Source organism: Musa acuminata, chromosome BXJ1-9 (assembly GCF_036884655.1).
Source record: "Musa acuminata AAA Group cultivar baxijiao chromosome BXJ1-9, Cavendish_Baxijiao_AAA, whole genome shotgun sequence".
NCBI lineage: Eukaryota > Viridiplantae > Streptophyta > Magnoliopsida > Zingiberales > Musaceae > Musa > Musa acuminata.
In genome coordinates, this window is record NC_088335.1 from 5,976,938 (window position 1) to 5,998,331 (window position 21,394).

Genomic DNA, 21,394 nt, shown 5'->3' on the forward strand with positions numbered 1-21,394 from the left:
ACCTAACACCCCTAATTTATATTAGGGGGGTGTGGTGGCTATAAAAAGAGGTAGAAAAAGACAGTAACGAGGTAGTTTTTGGCAGCCACGGAATTCCAAAGAAAAGGATGAGAACAAGACAGAAAAGAAAGAGAAAGAAAGGGAAGAAGATAAGCTTTCATCTTAGGTTAGATCAGATCTACAGTAGATTCTTATTGTGATTACTTGGGGAGAATTAGGGAGGATTTAAATATTGTGCACAGTGACGTGATCCTTGTATCCCAGTTATTCTCTTGTGATTATTGCTAGAGTTTTAGGCAAGAGATTGAGATTTATATATTCATTATTCTTATAGTGGATTATCTCTACTTTACCCTGTGATTTTTACCCTTCACATTGGAGGGGTTTTTCATATATATCTTAGTATTCTATTTCATTGTAATTTCATTTAATTCCGTTGCGTGTTATAGCCTGTTAGTATTTGTTCATATACAAAAGTTTATTTCACTTTATATCGCATACCCGCACGATTTTATCCTTTCGAAGCATATGAGTTTCAAAAAGTGCCTCCGAGGGTAAGGAAGATCTGGCGAACTTATGAACCCTTGATTCTCATACTTCTCAACCAATGTAAGTCTAAATGATCTTATCAGATATTATTCTTATAAGTTTGTAGTTTGTCTATTTCTCAATTGATGTTAGACTAAAACGCATTTATCACATCCACATGTTTCCATGCCAAAGAACAGTTCGTTGCATGGCCCTATAGTTCAAAAAATATTCTAGGGAGACGTGTGAAACGGAAACCAAATAGCTGAGGATCAACAGTTCATCGTTTCATCGGACAAGTAACAATGGGAGCCTTGCGGAGAAAAGGTCAGGAAGTGCATTAAATTCATGTGGATTCTGTAACATCGTTGGCACAGTAGGTTAGGTATTATAAACCTCTGTGGTACGCAAAATTGTGGTCAAGACGAAACGCGAGAGGGCGTGAATCACACGGATTAGGTGCAACGTCATCCGTCATGGCGTCCACCACATCAATATACGGACATTATATGACTCTTCTATGGCCTATTGATTTGAACTTTTAGTCCCCTTTGAATTTTTGCGTAATGCTGTCGTCCAACTTCTCTCTTGGAAGGGTATCGATATTAGAGAGAGAAATTATATGTCATCAAGAGATGGACGACTCGGTAGAGCAGTTTTATGATGGATTAATGGCATGCAAATGTAACGAGCAGTGTTTGATTGCCAAGTTGCAAATATCACGCACGTGATTCATTCATGTATCCCTTTCACCATTAAAGGAATCGAAGAAAACTTGAGTGCTTCAGACCACTTGCGGTTCACTGGCGACCAGCGCGATGGTAGAGGTGATTCATATCCACGGTGGTCCGTCTTGGTCGAGAGATAAGCCTTGGCTCGCCTATAAATACCCATGCAATCCTCTTCGTGTTCCGCCATCCCTCGTTTCAGTATCCATAGAGTGCAAAGCATATGGGACACATCAAGCATTTAGTTCTCGCCAAGTTCAAGGATGGAGCGGCGGTGGAGGAGCTGCTGCAAGGCTTGCAGAATCTTGTCTCGGAGATCGACGTTATCAAATCCTTCGAATGGTAACTCTCTCTCTCTCTCTCTCTCTCTCTCTCTCTCTCTCTCTTGTTTTCCTGATGGCAGAAATAATTATTCAGGGGAGAGGACGTGCTCAAGGACGAGAGGCTCGGCCAAGGCTTCACTCATGCTTTCCTGTTGAGCTTTGGGAGCGCTGAAGACCTTGCCGCCTACATAAAGCACCCCAGCCATGTGGAGTACGGGAAGGCATTCCGTGCAGCCATTGACAAGGTCTTGGCCATTGATTTCCCGGTGGTTGCCAAAGAGATTAGTGCTGGACGCAAAAAGTATGCTTCGAATATATAGTTCCGCAACTATGAACTCTCATTTAAGCTGCAACTGTTGTTCTTGCGTCTGCTGTATCCTAAAACCAAAGGCTAAGTATTGATGATGATGATGGAATTATGTAATAACTGCAAAAGTTAATCTTATTATTATAACATAAAGGGTCACATACCACCAGTCTCTTCTTCCTCATCCTCATCTTCACCATGCCATACTAGTTTATTTTATAGATATAGGGAAAATTTATTTCTTACCGAATAAATTACAACTTTATGATTCCATAACCAAAATTGTAAATTTATCACTTCACAGTTCTGCAAGAACTGATCATAAAATTGTAAATTTGTCTGTAAAAAACATTGGTGAGCACTCTACAAACATCGTCATAATATATACGTGACATTTTTTTTGTTTTGATCAAATAACAACTATGAGATTCGGATCAAATAACAAAAACCCACTGATGTTCAACAAATTATATCATTTTACAGGAAAAGATTGAGAATTCAAAACAGGTGGGATTGTACCTCTTGTGGGGTCATATTGATCCAAACCAAACATAGTAACATGTCTGCTATAAGCTTTTGACATGTGCAAAACATGTCGAGTTCTCTAAAATTTAAAGATGATGGTTGCATTGTCGCCGATATGGGCGTCGGAAGCTGATTTCAAGAAAACATTTAGGATGATGTGATTTGGTACCCATAAGAAAACGTGACATAAATAAACAACATTTCGTACCGTATTTATAAAATAAGCAAAACTCGATCTTCACAACCAATTCAAACAAAAATTGTCAACATGTTGATGAGAGATTTCCACAAAATACAAATTAGTTGCCTAATTATTAGAATTATACAAGACTTTTGTTAATCGTAAAACACATGCGCATGGATGAATACTTGAATAGAAATAATGGAAAATATACGGTGCAAATAGCTACCAAGCACTATGCACCACTCAAGATTTATTTGGATAGATGACTCAAACATGACCGTCGTGTACACTGAGAAACTTCTTATTGAATAGATCGATATCGGGATGAGTAGATGCGAATCATGAATAGTCAATGGTGGGAGAAGTCGATGATGTCTAAATCAATTTACTTTTGTTCAAACCCAATAATATCTTAGTCGACGAATAAATGTATAAAAAATTTAAATATTATCGAAAAGGTTTCGGATACTTGATCGGATGTCAAATGATACGAAGATCAAGATCGGATCGAAATCCCACCATTATTCCTCCGATCAAACAATCTAATCAACCACGAAGTTGAAAGCGAGTATTTTGAAAAAAATAGTAATTGACCTCGATTAGATGAGATTTTATATTTGACTTAATAAAAAAATATTTTATGATATAGATGAAATATTCCTTCAAAATTTTATATTGGGTTAGGCTTATGTCGTTCTAACCAGCGAACGAGTCCTTGTCACCTTAGTCTTACTTTAGTTGCCGCGTGTCGAGCCTTAATAATAATAAATATTATTCCTATCGCTACAGTATAAGCTAGAGAAATTAAAACACATGTTTGGCTCTCTTGGATTGAGCTCCTTTTTGAGGCAAACAAAATAACCTTGCCAAAGGTAACAAACTTTGCCTACTAGTCTTATATCATTTTCCCATTAATAAGAATTCTTTTTTACATCCATTGAGGAGTGTAACATTTTCAAATTGTAGTTACAAGAAGCGAGATAAACTAAATGTAAGATGAACAAAAGGAGCAAATATCTCTAAATAAACAACACAATGACCTCAGACAAAACCTCGTAACTCGAGATTTTTAACATTCACACTTTTCCTTGGATTCCTTGGATTAATTTAAGACTTATATGTTCTATACGAAGACTTCTTATTCTAATCCATTCCAATATTTTATATATATATATATATATATATATATATATATATATATATATATATATATATACTGTACATATATATACATATATGTATATATATATACATATATATATACATAGATATATATTTATATACATATATATAATTGAAAAGAAACTATTCGTCAAAGAGAGGCTAATTATATATTACCCTTTATAGTTATACGTTCCTAGTATCCTGGTCTCTAGACCTAAAAAAAATTATATTGAAATCCATATGAAAGTAAAATATCTAGCTTTATTTACCTTAGCATCATTGATTTTACTAACAAAAGCACACAAAAAAAAGAGCAAATAGATAATTTTAACGTTTCAATTATTAGTGACGGACTACGATGTCGTTGGGAGCCATGGGTAGCTGTTGTGGATAAGAAGAGTAGTGATAAGAGATGAGGACCGCTCGACAATTACATGGGTGTCAACGTAATTGTCGAGTTGCCCTCATCTCTCGCCATTGTTAATTGTCGATCAACAATGCAGTTGTCGAGCATATCTCATTTCTCGTCGTTGCTCTTCTCATCCACAATAATTATCGTTGTATACCATCATCAATTGGAACATTAAAAATATATTTTTATATATTATTTTCAGTATTTCGTTAGTAAATTTGACGATGTTAGAATAAATAAAGCTAAAGATTTTACTTTCATAATAATATGAATTTTAATGTAAATTTTTTAAGTTTACGGATCGGGATACTAAGAAGATCTAACTACAAAGGATAATCTGTAATTAACTCGTCAAAAAATACCTTGTAACATAGCTTTAAACGAGATGATCACTTCCCTCTTTAAAAAAAAAAAATAAATCTCACGTTCATTAAGATATATAGTCAATCAATTGACTATTTCGTTTAGATCTCTAAACACATGTAAAAAAAATACGTAGAAAAATGACCTAAGGAGGGCTCAACTACTATGCATAATATTATGGATGATTCAAGAAATTAAAATTTTTCTTAATAAAACTTTGATTAAAAAAAAAAAACACAGATTCAATATGCACTCGAGACCGTCCAGCAACCATCACTTCCCTGATCCCACACAATGTTATATTTCAATCGCAGAAACTGATCGCTCCAATGCCAACCTATCCTTGTGAGTTCCCGCTCGAAGAAAACGTGGAGTGCGACCATCCAATACCTTTTCCGATGCTGACATATGTGTTTGACTAGCCATACGGCGGGGTTGGCGCGACGCTTTATAGGATGATTGGTTCTTTCGTCCTTGTTTTCCGTATCTACAGAAAGAAACGCATGTTTCGGAAAGTCCCTTCGTAGGCCACTTGAATAGCACACAGTCGATGACATCTATCGGTAACTGATCTCGGTGTTGAATGCTGAATCCTCGGGAAAACGATTGAACTTTCTAATTAATGAGCCTACAAGCAACGTACTATATAATAGATCATTGACTATACTTAATATTACATCGACTTGATATTATTTGTATTAATATTAATATGATGCTACTATACTTACTATTGGACCGTTCACTATTTAATATTTTTTATTAATATTAATGGCAGCATTTACAAATTTCCGCTTCACTTTGAGGCGCTTGCTATGATACAAAATGGATAAGGAAACTAAATTAGGAAGCACAAAATGAAAAGACAAGAATACAAGCAGAACTTGCTATGCAGCTAAAACTCGCATGTCAAGCGGTGCCGGTTATCAATCTCTCCTGCTGATCTAACTTTTTTATTTTGAGAATGCCAAAGAGGACTTGCGTCCCGAAAAATGCACATAGTAGGTATGCAGCCACAGCAGGCACCTGCCCACTCAAAAGATTTATTACAAAAGAAAACGAGGAAAGCAAAAGAATAATTTTCAAATTAGCAAGTGTTCACTCGGGGATTTGCTTACTCGAATGGAATTGAAATATAAGATTGTTGCAAGGTTTACTAAACTTCCAGCAGCAACACCCTGTCATTTGCATACAGAGACATAAGCATTTCTTGTATAAGATAATCTTACAAATGCAGACACTGCAAGAGAAGAAAAGGAGTGCCAAACAATATAATAAAATTACACATAGAAGTCATCAGATTTGAGTAGTGCATATAAACACTGATCATTTTAAGCATAAACAGTAAGCGATAGTTAAAAATAGTAGAACAAGATCTCCAGAAAAAAGTATTAACTTCCTGCTGTGGTATTGTATGCTGATTTACTTGAGAGCACTTTTTTGGATTTGTTCCCCTACTTTTTTGGTTCATGTGGGTGATTCATTCTTTTCCACAGGAAGATTCTTATACAGCCCACACAACTCAAAGACAATACCAATCATATATAACTCTACTTACAAGAATTCAAATGACATGCAGATTAGAATGCAATTTTTGGCCCCTTGTTTATGTCAAAGTGTACAAATTTTTTTCTTGAAATATTTCATTATTGTTCAACAATAGAAATCACATAATTTATATCACATGTGGATCTTAATGTTATGTGAAGATATACCAAATCTAAGCTATCACAGAGCCCTATCTTGAAGCCATGGAAAAAAAAAAAAAAAGATCCATGCATCAAGGAAGCTGCTATTTAGGTGGAGTGATCACTCTTACAATCCATGCATGTAAATCCCTCATATCAGACTTGTGAGAGACCACATCATCGATGCAATTTTTCAGGGGTGATTTAGTCTACTTGAATAGTATTTTCCACATTTTGATAGTCCAAATAGAGGCTTAAACTATACCTAGTACCCTTTGGCTCATAATCCCTTTTCACTCGCAAGATTGTTTAATGGCAAATTATCGCTTGGGATTATTTTCATCTTAATGAATTTAGTATTATTATACTTAAGGATTGAAATCTCAATCTGATACAACTTTATGTGATTGGTCAGCTTTTCAGTCTGGAAATATTGGATGGTATAACAGCTTTTCGGTAATGGCTTTTCAGCATGAATCTGAAGGCTTACGTTTCCAATTGTCCTTTGGACAGCAGCGACTCTTTGAAATGCTCTTTCTGATTCCAGTGTTCGCACCCGAAGTTTGAGATCACCTTTCTCCTGTAAGACATCACAACATAGTAAATGGACTTCAAATTGTGAAAAATACTGCCTTGAAGCAACACAAAAGATGGAAAAACAACAAAACATCATGTTGAATACCAATCTTTGAATTATTTGTGCCAACTTTTCTACTCTGTCAGCCTGTCTAAACAAGTTATAGAAAGCACTCGACTGTCTTTCCCATCTTTTCTTAACGTCCTATAAGAACAAAAAAGTTATTAGTTCAAATGTAAAAGCATAACAGCTTTGAGGTACAATACATCAGGCAGTAAGAAGCTTGCCTTGACAATAACTTCAATACCAGCTTCTCGGAACCTAAGCAATTCCAAGGCATACCTGGTGATGAAGATGCAAATATAATCAGCTCTATATGATGCAAAAATCAGCAAATCACAAATTATAATCAAGCAGAAGATAATTAAGAAAAATTATAAACCAGACTCACGGTTTGGCAATCTCAGTAATGTCAAATCTCGGATCAAGTCCCTTTCCTATTCCATCTAGTACTGTGCAGACGAGAGTCACAATTTTAGTGAAAGTTTAGCCCAAAAGTGGTACAATTAGATAAAAGAATTGTTTCTTGTTTATTACACCTGAAAATGCTCTAACAACAAATGTGAAAGTAGCTGGAAAACGGAAAGGTTGATCAGCAGCAATGGCCAAAAGATCCTCCCCTGAAGATTTAGATCACATTTAAGCATAAAATTTGGCACATAAACCAACCTTTTAGAAATTATGTTCTCGACAATGGGTAATGAAAGCTAAAATTCCACACCCTACAAATTGAAACATCATATGTCTCACCTATTGCTGCCAGCCGTTGCTTCTTCTTCTCTAATCTTTCTTCTTTAGTCAATGGCTTTTTGAAGCCCAGCTCTGTTGTTGCCATCTCCCTCTCTTTAACTTGAGCTGCAAGGCGCTCTTCGAAACTGTGAATATAGAATAACAAAAGTAGGATTTACTTGAGAGTCACACTTTATATGGTTTAATATGCATTATATTTCCTGAAAATCACCTATTAAGAAAGAATTGAGCTGTTCGTCTGACAGCTGTCATATCCCCTGTAGGAACAAGAACACCCATTTGAATCATTGCTTGAAGCACCTGCACACAAGATATTTTCACGACTGACGTTAGAGGTTCAAACAGCTACTGAGCTGGAAGAACATAGAAAAGAAGAAAACACACTGAAGGACCAAGGCTATAAACAGTTCATACAAATAAAAAAACTTAAAAGATATAAAAAGCAATATTCTGCAGATCACCCAAATCTGGTAATTTATAATATACAACTACACATAAAAACAGTTTTCACTGACAAGAAATGTTTCATAATTTCACTGACAAGCAAGGCACCTTGGACTGCCTTGTTGGCTTGGAGTTCCAGGGGGGCGTATGATGCCACCAAGAAGTGATAAGCATCCACGAGAACAATGTCTCACATTAAAGTTTTTTTTTTTCCAAACAAGCTGACTTGCAGGAATTGCATCTGTCCCTGGAAATCTATTTCTATAGCTTCGATGCCCCAAAACTTCCATATCTGATACCATAATATCATCTGAATAGACTGGCATCAAAAATTTGGATCTAATCAAGAACTTAGTGGTGAAATTTTCATTTAGAAACAGGTTTTCAATGTTTCATCCTAGAATTTTCTTTTAATATCAGAATGACACTACTCTCTATTCAATATTTTACTCAAACTTGTAACATATGTAAAATGAACAATGACCTAAACAATCTTCAAAGTCAGAAATGAAATTATGAATACTATGCATATATAGAAAAAGACTACTAATTAGATTCAACAGAAGTTTCTCATGTGAAGCACTTGAGTGACGAGTCTGTCCTTTAAGAAAGATCAAGCTAGCTACTTAGTTGAATAAAAGAAAAATCAGAGTCATTGAAGGCACTAGAGGAAATTTAGCTTTATATGTATAACAAAATATTCAAGAAAAGATCAAGAGTCAAAGGAATTATATCCTTTTAACAAAAGTCAAAAGAAACTAACCCGGTCTGGGTCTTTCTCATAAATTCCATAGAATGCTTCAAGAAGCCCTTCCCTAATATTGGAGCTAATGCTGCAAAGGTTTGTAGAATGAATACTTGTTACTCAAATATGAGCATTTCAAAAGTATGATTTCTTTCCATGAAGAGTGTAGAGGCAACAAGAGTTCAAGACACAACCTTCCCATCATTCCAAAGTCGTAAAAGATGAGCCTCCCACCATTTACATCATCCACAGCAATATTCCCAGGATGCTGAATGGGAAAATATTTATATCAATCATGACTATTTACAAAAAATAACAAGTTAACAAAAAATCACTGATGTTCTATTTGTTTGTTGCATCTAGAAGAAAGAACTACAGCCACATTTCCTATTAAATATTTCACCTTTAGCATGGTCTTGATAGACAGTTATCTCTGAAAAATTTACCGGAAAAGTAAATATGTCAAAAGCACTTACTACCACAAAAGTAAATTTTCTAACAACTGTATTTAAAATTTTCTCTACTCATAGTGTTTGTGTGTGGCATTAAGATATTACAAATTTACTAACAGTCCCAATATAATTGCAGGAAACTACCACAAAAGTATTCTAAATTTTATATCAATCCAGCTTGTTTTCTAAACTTATAGACCATTTTAGGTCGAATACAACAATTATGTGATAAGTATAATTTCAGCCAAGCGTACCGGGTCAGCATGGAAAAACCCATGGGACAAAATCTGTTCAAGGTAAGACTCAACAGCATATCGGCCCAACCTATAAAGAAAGGATGCCAATGTGAATCAAATCAGAGAATCATCTTGAAACTGCAATCAAGAAAGGGAAAACCTTTTTGTCCTGATATCTAGACAAGAATTTCATATTGCACTACCTTTTTCGATCGACACCCAACTGATCTAATTGCTTTATCCTGTTTATCTTTATTCCTGGAACATATTCCATTGTGAGTACCTGCAACAACAAAAAAATATTCTGTTTAATCAGGAAACTAAAAAGAATTTCTCTGAAAATCCCAATGTCTCGCACGAACAATGAGATAACGAACCTGTGGTGTGGTGTATTCCCAGTAAATTTTAGGCACCTTTACGTAATCCATATCTTTGAAGTTTTCAGCAAACTTTTCTGCATTAGCTGCTTCTTCTGTATAATCTATTTCCTGAAGGAAGATACGGGACTATGAGATACATTTATAAGCAAGTTGCTCTAAGGATAAGCCAGAAAAGTTGTACCAGTATATTATAAGCAGGCACATGAAGAGTGAATGGTATTTTATAAGAAGAGTTGCTCTAAGGATAAGCCAGAAAAAGTTGTACCAGTATATTATAAGCAGACACATGAAGAGTGAGTGGTATTTTATAAGCAGAGTTGTACCAGTATATAGAGTAGTTCTAGAAATGGCACATACCATAATTTGCATCAATCTGGTTAACATCAGCTGCTGCTGTCCTGAAACACCAGTTTCTTTTCCCTTTTTTCCTCATTTTTTGGTTATAAGGAATACAGGGTCAAGGATTGGTCGAGCTTGGGCTGGATCAATTTGGATCAATGATCAACCCAAATCTCATTTAACTATGTTGGTGTCAGGCTCAAGTTCTGTAACACTCCAGTCAACATCACTTCCCATGAGAACCAAATCCGTGCCTACTCACCCCACCTCAACCTAGTAGACTGTTGCCAATTGACTTTCCTATATTGGTAAATTATACTGGAGTTTGGCACCAGCTATTTAACAGATTAAAACTAACCGGGGAAAGGCAGAGGAGCATGAGGACGAAAAAAAAGAGATATTTCGTCTGGCTGCTGCTGGCATCTAATAGCCACCGAAAGTAGAACAAAAAGGATCAGGAATCAGAAAGATGAAGAGAAGAAGAAAAATATTAGCAGCTGGAAGGAGGATTGGAGAAGAATTACTCTTAATTTTTCTGTCACCCTGAATTTTTTGTCCTAATTTAATCATATCACTCTCTAACCTTTTAGGTTTTTTATTAAGATATTGATCCATAGGTCATATCTGCACAACCTAGTATGATCCTGATCTGAAATTTGTAATAGATCATGAAACCAATCCATATTCTTCAAACCATGTTGTATGAACAGATATTCAGACTGAAGGGGTTCAATATTTAACTGAACCATCTCGATGCAAATGGATGCACAGGCTCATCCACGTATGCAATAGTGTGGAAAGAATGCCACAGCATCCAAGGGACCAGTGCAATGACTGTTCTGAACTGGGAAGAGAGTATTGTTTTGAGATGGTCTCTTATTACTAAAAACTTTTGTGCCCAAAAGCTTGCTAACATGGCAAGAACTAGTGGAATTTCACACCGATTGTTAATGTTACGGAATTCTGTGACCATACAGCAGTTGCTCAATTGAATGATAATTCCTTATTTTAAGAAAAGAAAAGAAAAATCAACCACCAATAATACAGAAAAGAAGCACGATGCTCCTGCCTAAATGGAACCTGAGGAGGTTCAACATACACAATGTTACCCCTACAAGCAAAGAGCCCATTTTCAATGATAATATATAGGCACTAAAACATTAATTGGTATCGCATCATCATCCAGCCTCTTTCAACTCAAGAATTAGAAAGGTCCATAGAAATTTTGTTAATAATATAACTAATAATTATCCTAATATCAGGAAAGTTGGTGCTGAAGTTTACTTTCAACAACTGAGGATTTTAATTTAACTGTAAGACTATGCAAAGGTAAGTGAAAATGTAATTAATTGCTTGTGCTTTAAGCTAACACAACATGAAACCAACTCCAGAAATTCCACTATGTAAGAGTCTAGCAGCACTGTGGAACTTTTCTAATGAAAGTCATATTTAATCTCAAAGGCATGAATAAGGGTAGGCTTATTTGTTATACACTGACCATTTAACATCATTTTAGATGCTCATAAAACATCACATTTGTCATTTAAAGTAATTGAGCTAAATATATTTCAAATTTGCTTGATATGATAACTAATTCAAATTTGCTTGATATGATAAAAGAGTTCCATGATAACTAATTCAACAGTAAAATAACCTGATAAAGGACACTGGCACATTCATCATATATAGCAACCCAATCTCTTCTGGCACCATCTGACTTGGGGTCCACCTTCTGAAGGTATTCAGCTATAACCTGTAACAACATAATATTTACATAAAAGAACAGTTGTGGCACTTTAGCAACTATGTTTAACTATATAGAGAGTCCTCTGGTTTTCCCAACATAGCAAATAAGCCATGACAAAGAGCAGCTCATTTTAAGGAAAAAAATTAGCATATATTTGTTATACGTAATGCGAGTATCAAATTTGTAAACCATTCGCTTTACCGCACTCATCATCAGCCATATGAAAGGTAAAGCTGACCTTATTTTCATATATCACACCTATTCATAAATCATAATCACAATCTGGGAAAACTAAAACTTAAAAGTATACAAGTATCCCAAAGCTAAATATTTTAGCTGTATATGGAAACATGGAATCTATTTTTGGTCAATTGAGAAAATCATTCCCAGCAAACTTTCAGAAATTAAATAGATACAAAAGTATCATCAAAGACAAAAGAGCATGTGTATGTATGTATGTATACACACACACACACACACACACACACACACACACACATATATATATATATTGCCAAAGTGCCTGTTTTATTGTGTCCTAGACTCCTAGTTGTAAGTTGTCACTGTAACATTCAGATAAACAGTTGTCTCTTGTTTATAGTTTCACTTTCATGTGTGTATATATTTCCAGGAATATTTATTGCTTTTGGATATTGAAGACAAATGTGTTATCTACCATGTTGGTTATCAATAAGGCACTAGATCCTTGAGCCATGCCCTAACTTCAATCTCATGCCATGCTGCCAGTATAAGCAGCATGTACTCAACTGCCAAGAAGACAAGACCAACTTCCTCGTACTGAGAACAGGCTTAGTAAAAGCATTTTACTCCGTTCTATGGAATACAATTGTTTTATCCAATCGTTTATGTGTTTTTTATTGTGAAATGGAATAGAAACTCTATTGGTAAAATAAGCTCGGAGAAGAAGCATCATCCTTGTTCATATGTTTGAGAGGAACAAATTTTCAGACATACGGACCTCTACGACCACTAGATCATGGATCTGCTATCCTCTAGACACGCAATAAGAAATAGCAATTATAGATCATCCAAAGGAAAACGAAAACATTTACCCTCTCTAACTCTCACTTTCTTGTCTCTTCCCGTACTTTTCCCATCCGTATTGCAAGGGAAGGTTCTAAATATCATACCGTACCGATATACCGATCAGCTATCGGTATGGTATGTACCAAGCTGTACCGAGTGTACCAACATAAAGTACACTAAGATGTACCGATATACCACCCGTACCAGTCCTCTATTGGATCAGTACGTACCACCCGTACCGAGTGATACAGTACGGTATTGCAAACCATACTGCAAGGACAATAGTGTTGACACAACAACCCAGTGCATGCCAACATCACAGCATTAATTAAAACATTACTATTTACATGTTATCTAGCAGAGTTCAGAATCTAATAATAACAACATATAAAAAGGGCAATCCAGTTTATGAGACTTCCACCAGTGCAGGGTCTAGCAAGGGCCAATTGATACAGCCTTCCACTCTAAGCAGAAAGGTTGTTTCTGTGACTTGAACCTTAATCATCTAGATCACAAATAAGCAACAGTACCATGACATCAAGGACCACCTTCTAAGAATTGAAAATCATATACTATATGATCTTACACTAGTAATGATGTTTCAGGTGTCAAAAACACATGTAGATTTTCTAATAAGTGATAAGCTGAAGATGAATATGCATCATAACGCTCAATAACAAGTCATAATTTAATAAACACAAAAGAAGTTTATTATATTCCAACATGGTTTTAAGCGTGGTTCGTCTTACCACTCCGTACCAGTGTGCCGACTAGTTATTGGTACGATACTGTACCGAGTCACACCGAACATACCGTCCATATCGGTTCCCTGTCGGACCGGTACATACCGTCCATACCAAGCGGTATGACAAACCTTAGTTTTAAATACTACAGTATAATAACTGAACCATACCAGTAAATTCATGTGCCTATTGTACTTACAGATCAAACATTTTTCAGTATTTTCCTTGTTTGTTTACTTGGTCATATCATACATGTTGGTTAATACATACTGATAATGATATATTAAAATCTTGACAATGACACCAATGTTTTAAAACCTTGCTCTCAAGAGAGAAATGTGCAAGGAAGAATTTCACCTAAGAATAACTCTCTATGCAAGATATGATGGATATCATTCCCCAAAACATGACAAAACACCAATTCCAGGAGAAAAAAAAAATTGGTACCTTAAAACCTGATTGAAACTTAAAAAGAGTGTTACCAACACATAAGGCTAAAGTCTGATTGGTCTTAATGCGATTATATTAGTTCATAACTTCATATATGTCTAGAAGTTAAAACATGCTAGCATTTCCTACATAAGCTGAATAAAATATAAAATTCACAAAAAAACAAAGGAAATGTTGGTGCATCAAGCTATTTCTATCACCTGCGAATAACCATCATATATCCACTATCCACTTATTTAGATGTCATTCCCTATTTATATCTACATAACTTTAAAGTGGATATATTTACAAATACTGAATGGTTGACATGGCTGATGGGGTCTACCATAGTTTATGCATCAAAAAGTGAAAATCGACTCAAACATGCAGTATAGGTGACAAGTTGTTTGTGTATTATCCTATTACAAGCCCTCATTAAATATCATATGCCTTACTGTGAAAGGCATTGAACAGGGATCTAAGTAATGACCAAATAATGTAAAGAATCAAGTATCAAGTAGAAGAATGTACTTTGAAGTTTGAAGTTTGAACAGTCACAAAGCACTAACCCTCAGATTCTTCAGATCAATATCAAATAGCTCCTTAAGGGCAGGTCTTTGCACTTTAATCACCACTTCTTGGCCATTCAAACTTGCACGATGCACCTGACCTGACAATGCAAGAGGAAGTGTATCATACGTTTTCATACCACTTATTCTACATGAATAGATTCCTTGCTTATTAGATGAAAATTGATTACCAAGACTTGCAGCAGCTATTGGCTCATAATCAAATCGATCAAAAATATCATCCAAAGAAGCTCCAAGTTCTTCTTCAATTATTGAGATGGCAGTTTCTGAAGGGAATGGTGGAACTTGGTCCTGCTTAATGCATAGATAGGTTTAGCCACTTGATATGAAGCACTGAAAATTCTTGTAATTCCACAGATTTAAACACCGAGCAAAGGCACAGTAACATATTGATATAACTGAAAGTAGCAGAATATTATCTGCATATATAGCGACACCAAAACATGTCATAGCCCTCTATTAGAGGTCAGTCACAAAAAAAAAACTGTACATTACTAGATAATTTGGTACTTCTATAACTAATACTAGGCTCCATACGGAAATTGAAAAATTAAATAAGCTCATAATTAATAAACTGAAAGTAACAAAGATAATGGCCAGAGTTGAACAAAATCAATCAAAAATAAATTGTAACAACACAAGCTCATTGGGATCAGCCAGATTGAAAACAATCAGCTTATTCTGACCATAAAAGCCAATTCCATTGGATTGAGGCATAGAATCCCATCCGACATGGATGCAGACATACTCAGACATGAGGAAAAGAGATTTAAAAAGCGAGACCATCTTACTGTGGTGTTTCCAGTGAGATGCACCTATGTACAAGAGAGGGAGGGTGGTAGAGAGAGGGTGGTGAACGCAGGTGAGTGGCATGTTAAAAGATGGAAAATCTTTTTGAGTTTCATTTTGAAGTAATTTGGGAAGTTCAATAATGTGATTGTTAACAATAAAAGTATAATCAAGGAAATATACACAATGCTCTACAAGTTCAAAATTAAAAAATGAACCCAAAACAAAAGAAACAAACATATGTGTGGTATTTTTTTTTTTCCCCTTCACTTGACAAGCATTGTAATCTATCACAAGCAATTTGTTGATGTTGCATTACAACATAAGTCGATTTAATAAAGCAACAGTACCTGAGAAACTAGATATCACCTACCACAGCTTTGTTTATAAATGGGATAATTAATCCATCCTTCACTACAAAAGGGGGGAAAATATTTTATGATATATGCAACAGAAGTTTGCAATGACCACTTGACTTCACTTTCTATATATCTTGCTTACATCCAACTGTTAACATTGTGTTGCAGGGGATTTAGAACCTCAGAAACAAAACCTCCTCACTAACAAAAGTATGCATTGAGAAAAGGTAAGTACGGTATTATCCAATATCCATTATTTCTTTCGTCTAAATTTCTACATAAAGCTATAAAAGAATTGTAAAGTATATGAATGCTAATAACTCCATATCCATTCATGATTGAAAAAATCAAGAACAAAGCAAATTCATGACCATAAATTTGTCTACAGTCAAATATATGAGAGCAGATTACTCTAGTGGGCAATTAGAAACATGACCTGAAGTTCAGACAATTGATCCACATACTCCTGTGGAAGAATATCCACCCTTGTGGAGAACTGCTGACCTGTTTTAATGAATGTGGGACCTAACCTCAGGATACTTTCCTTTAACCATTTAGCAAGGGCTTTTCGCCTTGAAACCTTTTTCTCCTCAGTCATTCCTCCTGCACATTGTCAAGACATAAATCTTAACATCCAAAAAACAGATGGTGTGTCATAATAACCTGATATCTTTTATTGTATGATCCTCAACACTCCTGTTTTACATGAATGCACCTACCAAAAAGTAGTGCTAAGTATTAAGTGAATTAACTGACAATGACTTGTAAAATTAAATAACATTAAAAAATATTTATAATTGTTACACTTACACAATAATTTAGAGTGGAGATTCATTAAAGTTCAGCTTCATTTTGATTATGCCCTCGATTGATGTGTCTTCTTATGGGCTATAATATCTGAAATCATGCATATATGATTGAAGCTGGCTGTCCTTAATGGGACATAGGCATGCCTCGAGGTTCCATGTAGGTGCTAGCTATAACCAATCTAAAGAACATAGATCTCGAAGACATGGGAGGTGCTAAACACCAATCATGTAGATGGATTAAAGATAGAACATCTTAGGGTTGGAAGAACAAAAGTAGGAAAAAGGTTTATTGATTTAATTCATCAATATTTATGAATATCCTGGTTCATCTGTTATTTAGTATAGATAAGAAAAAGCTTTTCATCATGAATTACCACTTCAATAAACAATGCTTCGACGATCAAGGCACCAATTCACACCTTTTTAAAAAAATGGCACTGGCACAAGGCTCCTTCTACCCTAGAAGAGTATAGGGAGGGTCAATTTATGCAGTTTCACCATTACAACCAGACAAGCTCTTCCTGTGACTTAAACCAGCCCCTATAAACAACCCCATCTTTTGCTAGGCCATTATTAGACTGTATAAGTTGCTCAAAGAGCCAAATCTGTATTTACAATAACAAAAGAATTGATTTATCATGAGAGATTGGATGACTGCAAGATGATTCTAACATAAGATTCAGAAATTTACCTCGGTAAGAGAACTTCTGGTTGTTAAGCCAAGACTTAAAAAGAAATGCAAAAACAAAGCCCCATATTTCCAAGGTTCTTTGAATTGTAGAATAAGTTCTGAACCTATTCCAACGCCCTCCAGGAGTAACAGAGACCTGCAAGTGTGAGCAAATCATCAAAAATTGATAAACACAAAAAATTTTAATTGATATGTTAATTTTTAAAAATTTTAATTAGAAGCTAACATCCAAAAAGGTACAGATGTGAAGAGAGAAAAAGAAATGTAATTCAATCATTAATTAAGTGCAAAGATGCATAATTTGATTGTAATATTAAAAAAAATCATGTTAGCCTATGGAGTTTATGATTGTTTCCTTTGAATACATATTGCCATAAATCTACTGACACCAACTTTCCCCCAAAGATTAAAATGCACCCAGTCATGTAAAAGTTTCATTACAGTATCAAATAGAAAAAGGAAATGTTATTGATGAAGTAAAAACATATATGATAAGTTGATGTTTTCTTTTCTATAATTTTTTTAAGTAAGAAGTATTTTGAAAATGTTGCCAACTAAGAACTTTCCATCATTATACTTGTCATGTTGATCAGAAGTCATATATAGCAGTAAGTCGAATTATCAAATAAGTTAGTTGGTGATTTCCTTCAGAGCATTCAAAAGGTTTTCTTCACAGCATGACCTGCAAATGGACCATGTATAAGAAGACTCAAAATACTTCAGCATTTTTTAAGAATTCAAATTATACTCATAGGCTCATAGCACATTTAACATATGCCACGATAATGTATTGCAGCTTGACAAATTACATGAGATTGACCATAGATATTCAGAAGTAGAAAGTTCTATACCACCTCATAAAGCTGGCCCATTATACATATAATATACCTCTTGACATCAGACAAATTAACTACTTGAATGTCTACCACTCAACAGTAAAAATTAGAAAACCTAGTAGAAGTAGCTTCTGCATAGACATTCAGTCTAATTCGCACTTTTGCAGATCTCCTTAAAATAACTTGTTATTTCTGTAGCTCAGAAGTTTTTGAAATCTAAGATTTGGGTGGCTAACATCTTTATTGAAGCTCTCAAATACAGCCCCAAGAATCATTATGGATACATATTAATTAGATGGTTATTGTTCTGCAATAAGATATAAAGATGTAACTAGAAGTCTATAAGGCCTCTTATATATATCCTCTCTTTTTTATTATTTTTTGTGGCATTGAGCTATGTGGTCTTTGGAACCACCAAGTTACAGTTGATGGGGTTTATGACATTTATAAGCATGTAACATCTTTATATATTTCAAATTTTCAAGAAGGTATAGGTGAGTCAAATTACTTCTTTAGTATCCCAGCAAAAGCCATGGTCCCAAAATCCATTTGTTTGAACACCAGATGACCTTTATGTTCTTTCATTTTAGATTTTTCATTATTTATCATTCGTATCTATTTAAATGAAACCACCACTTTGATGTATTTTTTCATTCCTGCCTATACCCTTGCACACATGACTTCTTTTCTGAATGGTTGTTCTTTCATCTTACCTTGGAGCCTGACATTTACTTAAGATTCAACGAGCCATAGCCTGGTCTTGGTAAAAGATGAGATTGTATTTATTATTAAGAAAAACCACAACATGAGGTTTCATTAATAAGTGAGGGTGAAGAATCATCTTAATTCACTCGATCAATATGATATAGCAGGGTATATGTATGAGAATTGGTGGGGCCCCGTATCTAAACAATTGAAAATGAAATTTAACTTCTATATAATCTCCTAACATCAAAAATAAAGTTATTAATATTAAGTAACTAATGCTAAAGAAATCATTGACCACAAATAACATTCAGATGGTTCAATATATTATACAAATGTATTTAGATTTTCTCTTCACAGCAACAATGACAAGCTTTTATTCCTCATTATGTTAGAAATAAACTATCTAGAAATATTCTTATAATATACAAACATACATGTATGCATATATTATATCCTTCCATGTTGATGACTCTTTAGGTTTCAAACTTAGTTTACACCATAATAAAATAAAACAAGGTTCAATTACTTAAAACCTTCACCTGCAAAATCTATGCCAGATGGTACTCCAAAACACTGAAATTATGTTTAAAAACTTTAGTAACATAAATTCCAGCTTAAAGCCCAGTTATAAAGTAAAAGAAAATTGTATTATTCACAAGCAGTCATAAAATTATGTTTTTCTCCTAAATACAAAAATGAACCCTTCAGATGATGTAGTCTAATTGTATGACAGACCAGCAAGAAAAATTGAGGTCGCAGACATCTTTGAAGCACAATAGTGGGACTAAACTTTCTCCCAACTCACTACTTAAGCCATTAAACCCGCCTATCTTGAAACTCACATAGCAACACTTATTTGTATAATTCTCTGGGAATCTGATTTCAAGAAGTCTGAGAGCCACAAAGCATTAAATATCATGTAAGCAAATTAATGGCACAATAACATATGCCGGCCAGCATGAGCAGGTTGAGTCATAAAGCTATTAGTGGCCTGTAAATGAAATTGGATAATTTGAACATGTCATCAGTTTATATAATTACTTGATTCAGCACTAGTAGGACACAGTTTTCTCCTGTTCACACCACTAGTGACCAACACATCATCTAGATTGCCTCTTTTACATGTATGTAACTATAATCCTCTGTCTATGCACCATGTCAAGGAGATGGATATCCTAAACTTTTACTTGTCCAGAGTAAAGGATGATTTTATTTCCTCCATCTCTACAGTTTATGTTATCCATATACAAATATGCAGAGTTTGGGCGTAAACCTACATTCCAAATTTGTAATCTCTGAAAATGAATTTATATTGATTCACTAGCAGGTCCACCTGCAGCGACTGAGAAAACGACTTCTTCTGTACGTGAGCATAAACCATTGCACTAGAATGAGCTAAGGTGATGATTCATTAAATACTTCGATTTCAATAAATTTACAAAACCACTAATGAAAGTGGTACGTACCTGCGGTTGTTCTCCACCCTTTTTGAACCAAGCATCCTCTTTTCCTATATCTTCAACCCTCTTTTTCCGCTTCGCCTCCTCAAAAACCTCATCCACTTCCTTCGCTACCGCTCCATTCCCATCAGTGTACACCAAACTCGCACTGCCATTACTTGCCTCATTCCCATTAAGTATCACCTCGATTTTCCCATTCGCACTCCCGTTAACTACTTCCCTGAACCCGTATCCGCTGCCGCCACCGTTCCCATTCCCGTTCCCCACATACCTATCCAAGTCCCTGGAGACCTCAGTGACCGAAATTCTCTCATTGGAACCCGACTGAACAACGACTCGAGACGAGAGCCTCCGCAGTCGACGACTCTGCAACCGGCAGTACCCGGGAAGAGGGTGGAGGCGGCCGGCGGTGGGGCGGAGGAAGAGAAGGTCTTGGAGGATCCGCGGAGCAGATGAGAGAGAAACTGACATCGATATACTGGTCGATGGATCTTTAGGGATTTGGTAGATCGCGTCGGCGGCAGGGGGCGAAGAGAAAGTGCCTCGGAGGAGACGGAAGAGTCGAGAAGCAGGAGAAGCACAAGAGGTTGGTAGACAGCGGAGGTTGGAATCGGGCCACGTGGAAGAATGAGAGACAGGAAGTGCCTATGTCGCGTGCTCCTCGTTGGTTGCCGGATGACGCCTCGATGACCACAAAATTTCTTGTTTAAGAGAGACTCTGTTTCGCGAAACCCCAACGCTTCCCCTCACGGGAACCATGCGGGACCCAATGCGGGTCCCAATATATGGTGCATTGACCAACGAGAAAAGCAAATGGGACATTTTTTATAGGTGGGTTTGTTTCTTCTGTTGTTTGTGGTCGAGCGCGCATCCAACTTATACTGAGTTCAATTACCCTGTAATGGACGAAAAGTCCCTTCATTATCGCTCATCCAATGCCTCTAACTTGAACTTATACTGAGTTCAATTACTCATCGTCAATTT

The 21,394-nt window shown here is 35.6% G+C and overlaps 2 protein-coding genes across 2 annotated transcripts; one reads left to right on the forward strand and one right to left on the reverse strand.

Moving 5' to 3' along the window:
* Positions 1-1,479: 1,479 nt before the first annotated feature.
* LOC103997388 (stress-response A/B barrel domain-containing protein At5g22580) lies at positions 1,480-1,899 on the forward strand. Its single transcript, XM_009418586.3, has 2 exons — positions 1,480-1,598; positions 1,674-1,899. The coding sequence occupies exons 1-2, from the start codon at positions 1,480-1,482 to the stop codon at positions 1,897-1,899; spliced, it is 345 nt and encodes a 114-aa protein (XP_009416861.2).
* Positions 1,900-5,264: 3,365 nt separating this feature from the next.
* On the reverse strand, positions 5,265-21,001 carry LOC135592741 (protein ACTIVITY OF BC1 COMPLEX KINASE 8, chloroplastic-like). The gene is made up of 20 exons (XM_065082383.1): positions 20,417-21,001; positions 17,407-17,542; positions 16,343-16,509; positions 14,929-15,049; positions 14,738-14,838; positions 11,857-11,955; positions 9,861-9,971; positions 9,687-9,766; positions 9,502-9,571; positions 8,990-9,063; positions 8,814-8,883; positions 7,818-7,906; positions 7,607-7,731; positions 7,396-7,476; positions 7,248-7,308; positions 7,084-7,138; positions 6,902-7,000; positions 6,710-6,799; positions 5,650-5,709; positions 5,265-5,557 (listed from the first exon to the last, which is right to left on the reverse strand). Exons 1-20 carry the CDS (start codon positions 20,879-20,881, stop codon positions 5,441-5,443), a joined length of 2,271 nt encoding a protein of 756 aa, XP_064938455.1. The 5' UTR covers positions 20,882-21,001; the 3' UTR covers positions 5,265-5,440.
* Positions 21,002-21,394: the final 393 nt, after the last annotated feature.